The 14460-nt window shown below is 38.1% G+C and overlaps 1 protein-coding gene across 6 annotated transcripts in view; it reads right to left on the minus strand.

Annotated features, from left to right (window-relative positions):
* Nucleotides 1-5344: 5344 nt before the first annotated feature.
* Nucleotides 5345-14460, minus strand: part of RGS20 (regulator of G protein signaling 20) — a 48643-nt gene continuing 39527 nt past the window's right edge. For all 6 annotated transcript variants that reach the window (XM_053396159.1, XM_053396161.1, XM_053396160.1 and 3 more), the window contains 3 exons: nt 10165-10242; nt 8072-8306; nt 5345-6527 (listed from right to left, as the gene is read on the minus strand). In XM_053396159.1, coding sequence (XP_053252134.1) covers nt 6339-6527; nt 8072-8306; nt 10165-10242 — 502 coding nt within the window. In that variant the 3' untranslated portion in view covers nt 5345-6338. The remainder of the gene's footprint in view (nt 6528-8071; nt 8307-10164; nt 10243-14460) is intronic.

Here is a 14460-nt window from a genome sequence, read left to right on the forward strand (position 1 = left end):
TTTATGTTCTTAAAGCTCCAACTGTATTCCATTGTTTCCTGTCTTGCTTCCTGGGCCTATGGTTATTTAAAGATCAGCTGGCTTTGGACAGCAGTGTATATCTCAGTTATGCAGTATGTCTCAATGAGAATCTGAAAATCCATTTATCTTTAAATTCCATTTCTGTAGGTCCAAAAGAAGCTTTTACAGGGGGTCTAATTGGTAAAAATGGATCTTCTCAATTAGATACGTTGAAACAAGAGCTCCCAAAATTTTGTAGAAATAGCTTTGTTCCATACATACTAAACACAGGTATAAAAATGTGGATAAACCTCATTAGCTACAAAATCTTGTCTGAAGTGACCCAGGTCAGTGTTTAAATACAGCTTGCATAATACCATTACTAGTGTTGGTGATTTGAATAAAACGTACCCAAATGTGTTGGTTTGCAAATAAAAACAAAATGTGAATGCTATTACACTATTAATCTGAAGATTTCATTTGTAGTGACAGAATATACTAATTCAAGTAATAAAGAGGAGGATGGGGTGCCAAATGTAAACATGAGTAAACTTGCTGATATCTATAAAACATATTGATCCATAACTAAGGTTTCTAGCAGACTGGGAAACAGTGGGAAGCTTAACCAAGCTGCAAAAATTGTGTCCTAAATTTCCTTCGTTGGAGCTTTTTCTTCTTGGAACTTGAGATGTTTTGATATACAGTACAACAATAACAATTTTAAAGCATTTTGTAAACGGTGCTCTCTAGAGATTTATTTAGCTGCTTTGTAGTTTTTGCTAATGAAGCCAAAAAATTAAAGGGCAGTGAATGTAAGCACCTGAGGTCAGGATGAATTGACTGTCCTAGTTGGAGGTGTCCATACAATTTTAATATTGTATAATGAAAAGAATAGGTGTATAAATGTTCTGTTGAAGTTATTGGTATATATAAAGGGCAGACCTCTAACTGATAATGTCAAGGGACTAGAATGCTGCAAGTTGCTAATGGGTGTCCTGCTGCTTGATAAATACCAAGCCTGAAGTAGTAATGGCTTTCATCCCCCAAACCCTGGGGTATATTGATTCAGTGACAGTAGGTTTGACTTATTGTGATGGTAAATATGAATCATCTGCAAAATATTGTGTTAAAAACTCTTAAATAGACTTTGCTACCACATTTCTTTGGATGCTTATCATGATGATTGTATTCTTTGCTTGAAGGCTACTTTCCTTAGCTTGCAGTTATTTGTTTCTTATATTTATATTCTTTCTTTTATCTGAGGAGCTCAAAGTGGTTCTCCCCCTTCCCATTTTATCCTCACAAGAACCCAGTGAAATAGCCTAGACTGAGAGACAGTGACTGGCCCAAGGACACACAGTGAGCTTCATGGCTGAGTGGGAAATTGAATCCTGGGCATCTGGATCCTAGTCCAACACTTCATGATACTGGATCTCACACTTGCTTTCTCTTGCTGCTGGGATCCCATGTGCAAGGCTTCTGCAACGCCCAGTGGGCTCCAGTTCTCTAAAACTTGTTTAATGGACTTACACTTAACATGACTCTTTCATATAACTGTTGCAGTATACTTAGTACCACGTGTTGCTTAACCTTGCAGCAGTCATTGCAGCAGAAGTTAATGTTTTTGCTTTGCAGATGGGAAGCTGAAACTAAGAATGGCTTCCTAAGATCACAAATGATGGCTGAATAAAAATAAGAACTCGGATTCAAGTATATTAGGACATTTTTGTCTATTTGTCTAGCTTCTTAATATTCAGTGCCGTAGTAACTTCTTGGTTAGGGTCTGTTGATGTGAACTGAATTGGATCCATGCAGTTAGGTTCCACATACCCAGCATGTGTGGGAAACAATTGTACAGCAGGCTTTCATTATGCATGACAAGCCACTTTTTGAAGATGCAAATGCTGTTAAAAAATAAATTGGAATGTGCAATCAATTGAACATAGTTACAGGTAGGTAGCCGTGTTGGTCTGCCGTAGTCGAAACAAAATAATAATAATAAATATTCCTTCCAGTAGCACCTTAGAGACCAACTAAGTTTGTTATTGGTATGAGCTTTCGTGTGCATGCACACTTCTTCAGATACGGTTGCATGCACACAAAAGCTCATAGCAATAACAAACTTAGTTGGTCTCTAAGGTGCTACTGGAAGTAATATTCTCTTTATTATTTTATTTCAATTGAGCATAGTCAGAGAAGTGAAACCAGTTCTTATATCACATACAGTTCAATCCTATGCATGTCTGTTCAGACTGTAACTTGTGTCTATTAGGAATATGAGATTTTAACTTAGAAACACTAGCTAAACTTTTAATTATAGGCTTTCTTGGTGCAGCAAAACAAAAATACTATCCAGTATTTTGTTGGACAGGTTCTTCATGGTTTTTGTAAAATCACCAAGATTTGTAGCATTGTAGGGAGGAAAGATGTTTGCATTCATTTTAGAAATCAGCTCTTTTCTGCAGCCATGAAAACTAGAAACCTGAACTCCAGATTGTGTGTGCAGTACTCCCGAGCACACATTTCCCTATGGATTCTAACCCAATTTATTATTTTTAGTGTATGACGCTTAATATAATTAATATGTTTAAAATATAAAGTGTAAAATCAGTCAAGGATGTTATGAGGATCTGCTCTGAATGAGAAATGAGGAACGTAAAAAATATGTGCCTGCTTAGCATTCATTTGCAATTCTTGCAGAATAAGCTTTCAGACTAAATGAATTAATGATGTATTTCTGATGTATTTCTATTAAATGTATCTAGTCACCGAGTCCTCAGTATTAAAGGGGGGAAACACCAGAATAGTGCAGTCTATCTGGCATGCTTAAAAGTTTTACATTAGTAGAGAGGAGAGGCACATTTATTTTTATACCTGAAAGAATGGGGTACAACAGTGTCTGTGGGAGGGCAAGATAATGTACTTCTGGCTTGTGCTCGGTATGTCTCTTCAGTAGATCTTTGTCTAATTCAGTTTCTGACATAAACTACCTTCCCCCGTCTTTTGGCAAGCTTTTTGGATATGCTTTATTCCTTCAATATGTTGCTTCTTAGCATGAGACTCGCCCACTGCTATTGAACTTGCTAAGACATGGAAAGAAAGATAATGCCGTATGGATGTCATGATAACATAGCCTGGTATTCATATGCATTGGCTGGATCAGTCATATAGTGATTTAGGGTTGCTCTATATTTAATCTCACATTGAGCTTTTATCTTGACTCTTACCATATATTCAGATTTCATAGGTGATCTTGAAGTTAAACCAAGTTCACTTGCTTAAGCATGTTGTCTTGGAAACTGGTTCAGTTCAGTGTGGTTTATTCCCAGATATATAGCATTGCAGCTATAGTTAATTATACTAGATTTGGTTAAAATTTCTATTATTCAGCAAAGATTTGGGTGAATCTTTTATAGAACCATTTCTTAGGTGCTCCAATGCATTTGCAATGCTTTCCCTAGAATAAGGATGATTAATTTTACCTGAGTTGCTGCAACTTGTTCTGTCTGAGAGGCAACTCTAGATTTTTATTTAGAAAAATGTATAAACCACTTACCGGTAATCGGAATGTTTAAGTGGTGTACATAAAACAATAAATATTTTCATAAATCAAAAATAGAAGTATTGCATTTATCTCGTCTATTTTATATGATCTAGCACAGGGCTGGGGAACCTGTGGCCTTCCAGATGTTGATGGACTACATCTGTCATCCCTGACAGTTGACCGTGCTGGGTGAGGCTGATGAGAACTGGAGTTCAACAACACCTGGAGAATAATGGATTCTCTACCCCAGATCTAGGATTCCAGTGGCCAACTAGTAAATTGAGGGTGGGTGGAAATGAACCTGGACTTGTCTTGAATTGCAAAGTGCAATACTGCTGTGGTATTTATTGCTTGAGTCAAGTGGTTGTAATTGTCATTATTTATGGAGTAAGGTGTTGGAACTTCTGGTCACAGGTGAAGTGTTTCTAACAATATATACTTTGTTCCAGCTTGTCTCCCTTGATGCGGTGTGATGACACAGCTCGTTGTTACTTTTTTAAAAAATGGGGTTAACATGGCAAATGCATTGAACAATCAAGTAAATTAGTGTATATGCATATTTTTCTCCCAGTGGGGAGGAGTCTTAGTTAATGCTTTTGTTTTGCAGTGCCCAGATGGGAATGCTGTTGAAAGGCTAGAAGAAGAAAGTAACAAGTAGCTTCTAGTCTGGATTATATTTTAGAATAATCTTCTCGTAGTCCCTGTCCTTTCACTTTAAGGATGCAACACGATATAACAGCAGGTGATCCATGATCCTTCTAAAAATGATACTATCCATGGAGGAGGAGGGGGTTAACTCTCTTCATCCATGCTGTTTTCCAAAAAACACCCCCCCTGCAAAAATAGAGAAAAGCATACTATTACTTTTTTATGAAAAATAAAACCCTTGGGTAATGCTGTCACGTTAACATTCAACTTTAAACACCTTTTGCTGAACAGATCATTGCAATCTTTTAAAAGATGGCTTTAAAATATTTTCCATTATCTACAAAATAGTTTTGGCATTTTTATTTACATTTTAGTTTTTTAAAAATAAGTCTGTAGTTATGTTAGCATATAACGCTTAAGCCGAACAGTGTCCTGAAGTACTAAGCCAACATGTCCACTCAAATATTAACCTTCATTTGAAGCAGATTTGGGACTCAAATATTGAACTTGTGGATTCTGGAATTTATGAAGAACTGTACTTTAAAATGCATACACTGTGTTACATTCACCAGCAATCAGATTAAGTGCAACACTTAACTGAACCCTGTGACCTCTCTTGCATATTAACTGCTGCTTGGATGGAAGTATGAGAAATAACTGGATTTAAAATGGAAAGTGGTCTCTTACAAAGTGTGTACATCACAGATAGTTTCCACAATTAATATACATTTTTCAAACCTCGGACTATGCATCTTGAAAACAATTTCTAAATTATTTGCCTGTTCAAAAGAGAATAGGGCCGTATACAGTGTTGCAGCTCTGCTGGTGCAAAGAACTTCTGTGAGTATGACAGAACTGTCTCTGCCCCCTGTGAAACCTGGAAAATCAGCAGTTGGTGGTGGGGTGCACAAAGGAGGAGCAAAAATGGATGTCCCATTGTTCCACTGGCACAATTACAACCCCAAAATACTTATACAACCCTAAGTATTTGATCTCAGTAACTGTTGAAAGTGACCATAATAGATTCATCTGTTAATTGGTTAAGATGAAGCTGTTCCAATCCAATTGGTGGACATCCCCTAATACATACATATCATAGCTGTGACATGAATACAGATGTATGTTGGTGACAAATTGTGTAATGACAACAGCTGACATGCATTTTGTGCTTTATTTAAAGTAGTAAATGCCCAACTCCTTTTCCTCTTCTAAATAAATTCTTTAATTTTTCCAGAAACATTAACAATGCAACTTCTAAAATTCATTCCATAGATACTAATAGTAAAATAACACTTTATAGGTGATAGCATTCTGACCAATGCTTTTCAGTCCTTTATATGTTAAATGTTTGTACTTCTATTTGGCTTATTGACCTCAAACATGCTGCTTATGTCCAAGAAAGGTTGACATTCGGCTCCCATTGAAATTGGAGGCAAAATTCCAAATGATGTTAATGGAAGAGGAGTGTTCTCTTTATGCCTGAATTCCAGGAATGTGTTCTAAGGCTGAACTCCATGCCAGTGAAGAGAGGGTGAGAGCGATGGGGAATATGACCATTGAAGAAACACACTTCCAAAAGCTTATTTGAACATGCAGTACTTATCTCATGGTTATTTCAGCATTAGACCATGTACTTTATGATCCCTTGAGTGCACAGCTTTCATCTCTGCAAAGTGTTCAGAGACAGAATAGCATTAAGGTGAACCTACACACCAATTTCCCTGATCCCACTGGTGCAGCACTTTGATATGATTCTTGGGGAAAGGCGCAACAACTACTCTTCCTCCACTTCCTAATTAAATTTATTATTTTATTCCTAATTAGTTTTAAGAAATTTTTAAAGCTTTTTCCAATAGGTTTTCTTCTTTTGTATCTTACATATGCTGCTCCTTTTTGAAGACTTTTTTTTTATATCTCCATATCCCATTATCTTACTGTAACTTATCCAAAACTGCAAATAGCTTGGGGTTCTGGAAACCTTCCATCTTAGAACACTTTTTTGACATTGTATTAATATACGCAATATGTCTTGAGTTATTTTTGGGTAATAAACTCAATAATTCTAATTTCCATGTTGACGGACAGTATGGTAGCCCCAAGTTTCCCTTGTTTATTTAGATTACTGGGTGTGAAATATAATAAAACTCTACGATTCAGCAGATTTTTGAGAGAGAGACTCAACTAAGTCCCTATATATGGCAGAGTTCATAAACCGAGGGTAAGAGTCTCTGAGCATTAACATATAAATCTGCAGTTGTGCTTCATCAAAACTATGTTCCGATGGTTCCAGCATATTCCGGTTGATAAGTTCCCTTACTCTGGAATCCAGGCTGACCTGTAAATAAAGAAAACAGCTGTTAAGAGCAGTTGTTAATCTTCTCTATCGAAAATTGTGGAAAAGAGTTAATGTGACTGTAGTGGAACTGAAACCTATGTAGGCATTCTGTTACAGAACTAAGGAAAGTAAAAATAATGATAAAAATAGGCCTTTTCTGCTATGTTTTTATTGTCTCACAGCAGACTGTGAGATGTACACTAATGACCTAATGATAAGCACGCTAAAATTATTTGCAGTTGAAGGAGAAACATTTAACTTGTGTAGAATGACAGGATGGATTTAAAGTAGGCTTGCACCATAATAATAATAAATAATAAAATAATTTATATTCTGGGTTGCCCCAGCCACTCTGGGTGGCTCCCAACAAAAAACAATAAAAACACAATATAACATCACACACTAAAAACTTCCCTGAAAAGACTGCCTTCAGATGTTTAAGTATAACCTATTGGCTATATTTCTGGGACCCGGGTGGCGCTGTGGGTAAAAGCCTCAGCGCCTAGGGCTTGCCAATTGAAAGGTCGGCGGTTCGAATCCCTGCGGCGGGGTGCGCTCCCGTTGTTTGGTCCCAGCGCCTGCCAACCTAGCAGTTCGAAAGCACCCCCGGGTGCAAGTAGATAAATAGGGACCGCTTACTAGCGGGAAGGTAAACGGCGTTTCCGTGTGCGGCTCTGGCTTGCCAGAGCAGCGATGTCATGCTGGCCACGTGACCCGGAAGTGTCTCCGGACAGCACTGGCCCCCGGCCTCTTGAATGAGATGGGCGGACAACCCTAGAGTCTGTCAAGACTGGCCCGTACGGGCAGGGGTACCTTTACCTTTACCTTTATTGGCTATATTTAGGCACCTATCCATGAGAAGAGAAGACTCCCTGGAAAAGACCCTGATGTTGGGAAAGATTGAGGGCACAAGGAGAAGGGGACGACAGAGGACGAGATGGTTGGACAGTGTTCTCGAAGCTACCAGCATGAGTTTGACCAAACTGCGAGAGGCAGTGGAAGACAGGAGTGCCTGGTGTGCTCTGGTCCATGGGGTCACGAAGAGTCGGACACGACTAAACGACTAAACAACAACAAGGCACCTATCAGAGACTAGAAGAGCCTCCTACCTACAGTCAGACACCCTCGTACGTTCAAAGTGCTTCAGCCAGACTAATTTTGGAATGCCAGACTAATTATATTCCTTGGCAGTTTAAGATTTTAGACCTACAACTCACAAAGTTTCAAATGTCACATTTTACCCCTCACTATAATTTTGCTCCTTTCATCTCAGATGGCCACCTTTTGTGCCTGAAAGAGCCCCCCAAAATTTTCAGCAAGCCGAAAAACTTGTTATAAAATAAGAATAGAACAGCTTTTTAAAAAACCACAACCAGTTGTTTTTTAAAAAACACACACACACACACACACACACACCCCCCGCACTAGCTACATACCTGAATGGAAACATCTTGAAATATCAATTAGATCTTTCATTTTAGATTGTTGACTTTGTCCTTTTGAAATCGGGTATACTACAAAATAGTGCGAAAAGGGTTACAAACCTCTTTGGGAGAAAGAATGGAAATATAATCTTCATATATTAGTCTTGCTTTCTCTTGAATTATAGCCTTGTTGGATTCCTGCTTTAGATCTTCGCAGGCCAACCAGAAAAGCATATTTTCTTCGCTGAATTCTGTCCGAAGGAACTCCCTGAACGCGTTTCTACCTGCTGGCGTTCTCATCAATTTGTCAAAGGACTGGCTCCAGGCACTCACTTCTTCAAGAGTTGGAGTTGAGCTGTAATACGAATGAAAAATAGAGACCGGGCATTACCAAGTTAACAGTACAAGAGGAGAACTTTAGTGGGTGATAATTTTGTAGAAATCAGGAGATTAAATGCATGTTATGGCATGCTGCAATACCAGCCTTACTGAGTGCTGAGCAGAAAATATTGCTGTTGCCCTACAGCTAACTGAAAATCCAAGAAAGTGAAGGAACAACAATTTCACCACTCAGCTAAAGATGTAGACGACTGACTTGCCAATTAAAAATATACCCTGTGGCAAGTTACTATTTGAGTAAATGACTTGCTAAATTCATCTTATTGTTGCCAGCAGCAGTGTTAATTATTGGGCAGAACAATGCCATAGACTGCTACAGGTGTGCCTCACCTCTTGTGTGTGGGCTGAATAATGAGGCAAATTGGGGTGATTTGGGAGGGTCTTTCCTCACCCTGAGTTAAATGTCAATAATCCCTCATGAGCAGATCAGAGTGCCCACAAAATCTCATATCACTCTGTACAAGTTACGGCTCTTATGAGTCCCTATATAACATCTCTTACGTGATCTATAATATCTATGTTTCTCTATGTCCAGGAGCTTTTCAAGAAGTGAGGCTACCCAAAATGCTGCCTGAAGAGCACTGAGGAGCTCTGGATTGTTTTCTGTTAAAACAGGTTTTTTTCTGTTAGAATAAATTTTTAAGGAATAAGCATTATTTTAAGTTTTTAAAAACGCTTACATTGTCCTGCTTAAACAACATAAATGACAACCGAGAGCTCTTCGCCTATTGGAGACCTATAAAAGCTTTTAAAGCCTATTGGAGAACACAAATAACATCCAGAAAGATGCTGAAGCTGCAAAGTGTTGAAAGATGTACTAATAGGAAGACAAATCATTCAGCCACCACTTAATTAAGGTAAGGTAATAGACAAGCCCCTGTTCTCCTCCACATAAGGGATTATGGAGGAAAATTAATCCCTTTTATTTCCCCATACAAGTCTCCTGGACCTTTTCTGCAAATTGGTGCGTTTGAACTACTCTGGCAAGGCTCCAGTGCCTGAAAAATTTTATCTACTTTGGTCAAAACATGGAAAAGTTATCATTTTTATTCTACCCATTATAATAAATGGGGAAACACAGAGGGATGTCTCCAAATAAATCTTGTTCACAGTAGACTCTGTTTTTGATTGAAAAGAATTGAAAAGAATGGGCATAAGTTAGACATTTCCATTAATTTCAGTGGGTTTACTTGGAGTATGACTGACATTGGATACAGCCCAGAACGTTGTTTTAAACAGAGCAGCTCAGAACTCAAATTACAGAGTTACTTGCAAACAGATAAGGTTTCCTAAAACTGCAGATATAAGGCATACATTGCGACTTGTGCACATCCCTATAACCTGTCATGTATTTCCAGGGCATATATCTGCCATGTTTTAAATTGTTAGGAAATATGACAATGGCGACTGACTTCTCTTAAGATTTTATGGGAAAATAAAGGGGAAGATAAAAAAAAGATGCTAGAATTAGCCTTCCCTGTTTCTGCAAATAGGCAAATAATCATCAGAGTTGCATGGACATGCGTTCTATGCAAGTAGCTATGTGTGTGGCAGCCACCTCCAGTTGTAGGAGTCTAAGGCTGCATACATATCAGGCATTTCCATCACCACCACCCCAAGAATCCTGGGAACTGTAGTTTATCCCTTACAGAGCTTCCCAGCACCCTTAAGAAATTGCAGTTCCCAGGATTGTTTCGTGTGTGTGCATGCACACGCTTTAAATGCATGTTGTTTATGCAGCCTAGATGGATAGACACAAGTGTAGAAACAAAAATTAGTCTTCTGTGTTGATTTGTTACCCAGCTAGTTCTTACCTTTCTTCACAGTTTGGAATAGCGTCTGTTCTGAGTTCATGTGATGCTGCTCTTTCATCTTGATTCCTAACAGTAAGACTGCAAGGCAACAAGCATAGTTTAATCAAGTTGAAATAAAGAAGTTTGCTGAAGCTTTGAATTTGTTCCTCTAGTTTTCAAACCTGATCGTATGTTCTAAGAAGTTCGCCCCAGTACAGTGGTACCTTGGTTTACAACTATAATCCGTTCCGGAGGTCTGTTTGTAAACCAAAACAGGTTGTAACCCAATGGGGCCTCCAATATTTTTTTGTTCATAATCCAAAAAATAAAATAAAAATGGGTTGTAATCCAAAAAAAGGTTGCAAACCAACACACACTTCTGGGTTTGCCGTGTTTGTAATCCAAAACGTATGCAAACCAAGATGTATGCAACCCAAGGTACCACTGTATAAGAATAATGCACTCCTACACCAAAATATTTCTCTTGAATTGTGTATATTGAATAGGACATTTCACAGCAGAATTTAGCTCTATGACCTTGTCTGCCTTATCTGGAAAATGTGGGGAAAGAAAAGCTTTTCTGGTGCATGCAGCTGCTTCTCAGAAAACATATAGTATGAAATAGTGTACCACACTTGGTACACTAACCTAAAAAATGTTTAGCACACCTGAAAACACCTAATGCCACAATTGCTTCCTGTCTTGTGTCTTCTTTCTTGTGATTTTAAAAACAGAACAAAAACCCAACTTTATCCTGATATATATATATATATATATATATATATATATATATATATATATATATATAAAATTCTTATTTGATTTTACAAGTATATAATTATAACAATACAGCCATATACATCCACATTTAAAGATCCCTCCGAATCTTTGGACTTCCCAACTTCCCTTCTGTGGGTCCTATTATTAATCTTTGCTACTGCATCTTTTTCAATAACCCATATTTTATATAACCGCATTATCTCCATAGTACTTACTACATTACAAGTGCTATTGCATATATTCCTTTTTTAAAATAATAATAATCTGCTGAATGGTGAACCATTGGCTGCCCTGCTGCCTTTTGTTTGATTGCATTTAATTGCATTGTTACATTGTTTGTCTAAACATTATATATAAAAGACATCCTGGGAATGGAAATACTGAAGGGCGGGATGCAAATGAAAGAAAATTGTTCAACAAGACTATCTGTACCGCCACTAACAAAGCTTATCTGGACAAAAATAAATTCTATGCAAAACAGTGTAGGAGACCATGTTCCTTCTCTGCTTTATTTTTTGTATTTCTCATGCTTCTCAAAAAGACAGCTGTGGCTTTTTAATTTTAAGCCACCTAAGAGAGACCATTCACCATAATTGCTTGGCTAAAAGTATAATTGATCCTGAATTGCTGATGAAAAGATGGAGCATAAGTTATGACTTCAGCCAACAAAAGCCCATCTGGTGACTGTTCTTTCTCCTCAGTTTCTCTAAAATGGTTAATTCCAACCCCACAAGAGCTTTCAGTATTGGAGATTTTGTAACTTGGGCTACTATTTCTGTCCCTATTCATATTTTTCTTTTTCTTTGCAGCCCATTCAGGTTATTTGAGGAAATCCTTTCTATAAACAAGGATTATAAATAGAGCATTGAATCGCCGTTTTTCACATTTCTCCTGACTTGAAAACAGTAATTTTGAAGAAATATATAATTTTGATGGTAGAACGAGGTTTTTTACTTGGGCAGGATGCTATTAAGTGCAAGTAATATTTTTAAGAGTCATGAATATAAATTAATTTAAAACCTCCAACAGAGCAACTTTTTTTTTATTACTTTCATTATATATTTTTCAATGGGATTAAAAAGAAAATGGAATAAAATGACTGTGAACTTTATATCCAAGCTAAAGACAGTGAGACGAAAGTATGCCTGTTGTGCAAAAACCCATTGTGCTTTTATTTCCCTCTGTAATAGTTAAAATAACTGCACATGAAGAAATCCTGTTGCCAGCCATGCTCAGTAACAATATTTGAAAGGTGATACTCTAATATTGCAGAAGTGGTTACACTAGAAAATATTTTCAGCAGTAAGCTCTTGAAGTGAGCAACTATTTCCCAGGGGGTCGGGTGCAGCCAGCTTTTATCAGCCAAGGGTGGACTGGAGTGAAGCCTGGTCTGGTCTGCTCTCAAGCTCCTCTACTTACCCTGGCCAAATTGGCCAGGGTTCAAACAACTGGGTGGTGGGAAAGCCCGCCAATCAGAGTGGCCAGCCCAGGGATTTTTCACTGCCTGCCCCAGCGTTGCTCCCTGGGAAGCTGAGATGACAGGCAGCAACCACTGCCCATCCCTTGACAGGGTAAGCAACCATTTCTCACCTGCATCTGTCCAAGCTAGTTTCATGTTTCTGTAGCAATCCCATCCAGTAGGGACGACCCCTTTATGCATGCTTGAAAGAGTATTTGATATGTATGTTTTGTAGTCAGGACAAAAGCAGTAACTTTCCAGATTGATTGTATTTGAATACTGCTTTTCCTTCAAATGAACCCAAAGCAGCTTGTAAACAACAAATAGCAATAACATAATAGAACATCACAAATACCGCATAAATATAAAATAATTAACAGATCATCAATAATGCAATCTATAAAATGCAATTAACAAAGCAGCACTAAAGTGAGATGAGCGCCGCAACCCCAGAGACATCCGCGACTGGACCTAACGGTCAGAGTTCCCTTTAACTTTACCTGAAACTAAGCTAACCTAAGCACATTCTCCACACACCCATGACTCATAATCTTTCACCCTATTCAGTTCATTAAAATAAACATTTTGATTGAGAGATACTTGATGTTATACTGACAGAAGTGTGGTAGTGTATGGCTATCCTTTTTATTGTGCATTCATTGTGTTTGTGATGGGACCAGGGTAGTTATATATACACTCAAACCTTGGATCCCAAACGCCTCCATTTTAGAACGTTTTGGCTCCCGAACGCTGAAAACATGGAAGTAAATGCTCCGGTTTTCAAACGTTTTTCAGTAGTCGAACATCCGACGTGGCTTCTGCTTGAGTGCAAGAAGCTCCTGCAACAAATTGAAAGCTCTGCCTTGGTTGTCGAACATTACAGAAGCCAAACGGGCTTCCAGAACAGATTACGTTCGACAATCGAGGTTTGACTGTACATATGTACGTACGTACGTACGTATGTACATACATACATAATTGTTGTTTCTCTACCACCAGGCCTTGGGCTGATTAAACATTCTAATATCTTTCTAATTGAGTTTGTGGTAGGGGAGGTTATTGGTCTGTTTTTATTTTGTTATGTATTTTGTGTTCTCATTTTGTATTTTTATGTTGTGAACTGCCCTGTGATCTTCGGCTAAAGGGCAGTATACAAATTTAACAAATAAATGAATGAATGAATAATAAGTGATCCTGTTTGTACCTGCAGAAGTTCTGGGGCAGATATACTGCTTTATTTGCAATTGGTGAATGTTCCATAGCTTCCTGCTGAAAACCTATAGTTTTTTTATACAACAAATGTTCTGGCTTATTTTATGTCCTGCTTTTGTTGTGCTATAGTGCAGGAGTGTCCCTCTAGATGTCAATAATGCAACTGGGGAAGCATAGCAGAACAATGAATAAAGTGAAATGATGTGTGGATTGATCTGGTATAAATCCACCACATATACACTATTATTGCATTAATGATATGTCGTAGAATGCACCCATGCACAAAAACTAGTCAGAGGAGGAGCAAAGTACACCGTTCAGTTCTAGCTGTCCATCTGTTTCTCAAATAAAAATCCTTAACACAGGCATGACCTTGGGTTATAGGCTACAGGTTGTTTACTGAAAACAGCAACAAAAACTTTCAAAATCGGAACTCAATAAGATGATTTTTGTTTGTTTGTTTGTTTGTTTGTTTCAATAAGATGATTCTGAAGTGATCCCTATGCACCAGTTTGCCGATTCTGTGCTGCCCTGATTGCTTGCAATGGGGAACTGGATTATATAGACCAAGTGTTCTGGAGAAAATCATTATGTTCCATGCTGAATCCTGTCAGGATAAGTCCCAGATATGTCAGCATATGCATTTTAAAGATCCCTGCTAAGAATATGCTGTTCAGAAGCTTTCCTTTTGAAGATTATATGTGCTACTTTGTTCCTTTTCTCTGTGTTGCAGTGTCTAGGTTTAGGAGATAGCACACAGGATAGCTAAACTAGCTGTAGAGTGAGGTCGTATCCTCAGTGCTAGAAAAAGAGGTGCTGGAACTCGCCCTGAACGCTTCCTTTGTTCTCTTGTAATGGCAATGGTG

Source organism: Podarcis raffonei, chromosome 7 (assembly GCF_027172205.1).
Source record: "Podarcis raffonei isolate rPodRaf1 chromosome 7, rPodRaf1.pri, whole genome shotgun sequence".
Taxonomy (NCBI): Eukaryota; Metazoa; Chordata; class Lepidosauria; order Squamata; family Lacertidae; genus Podarcis; species Podarcis raffonei.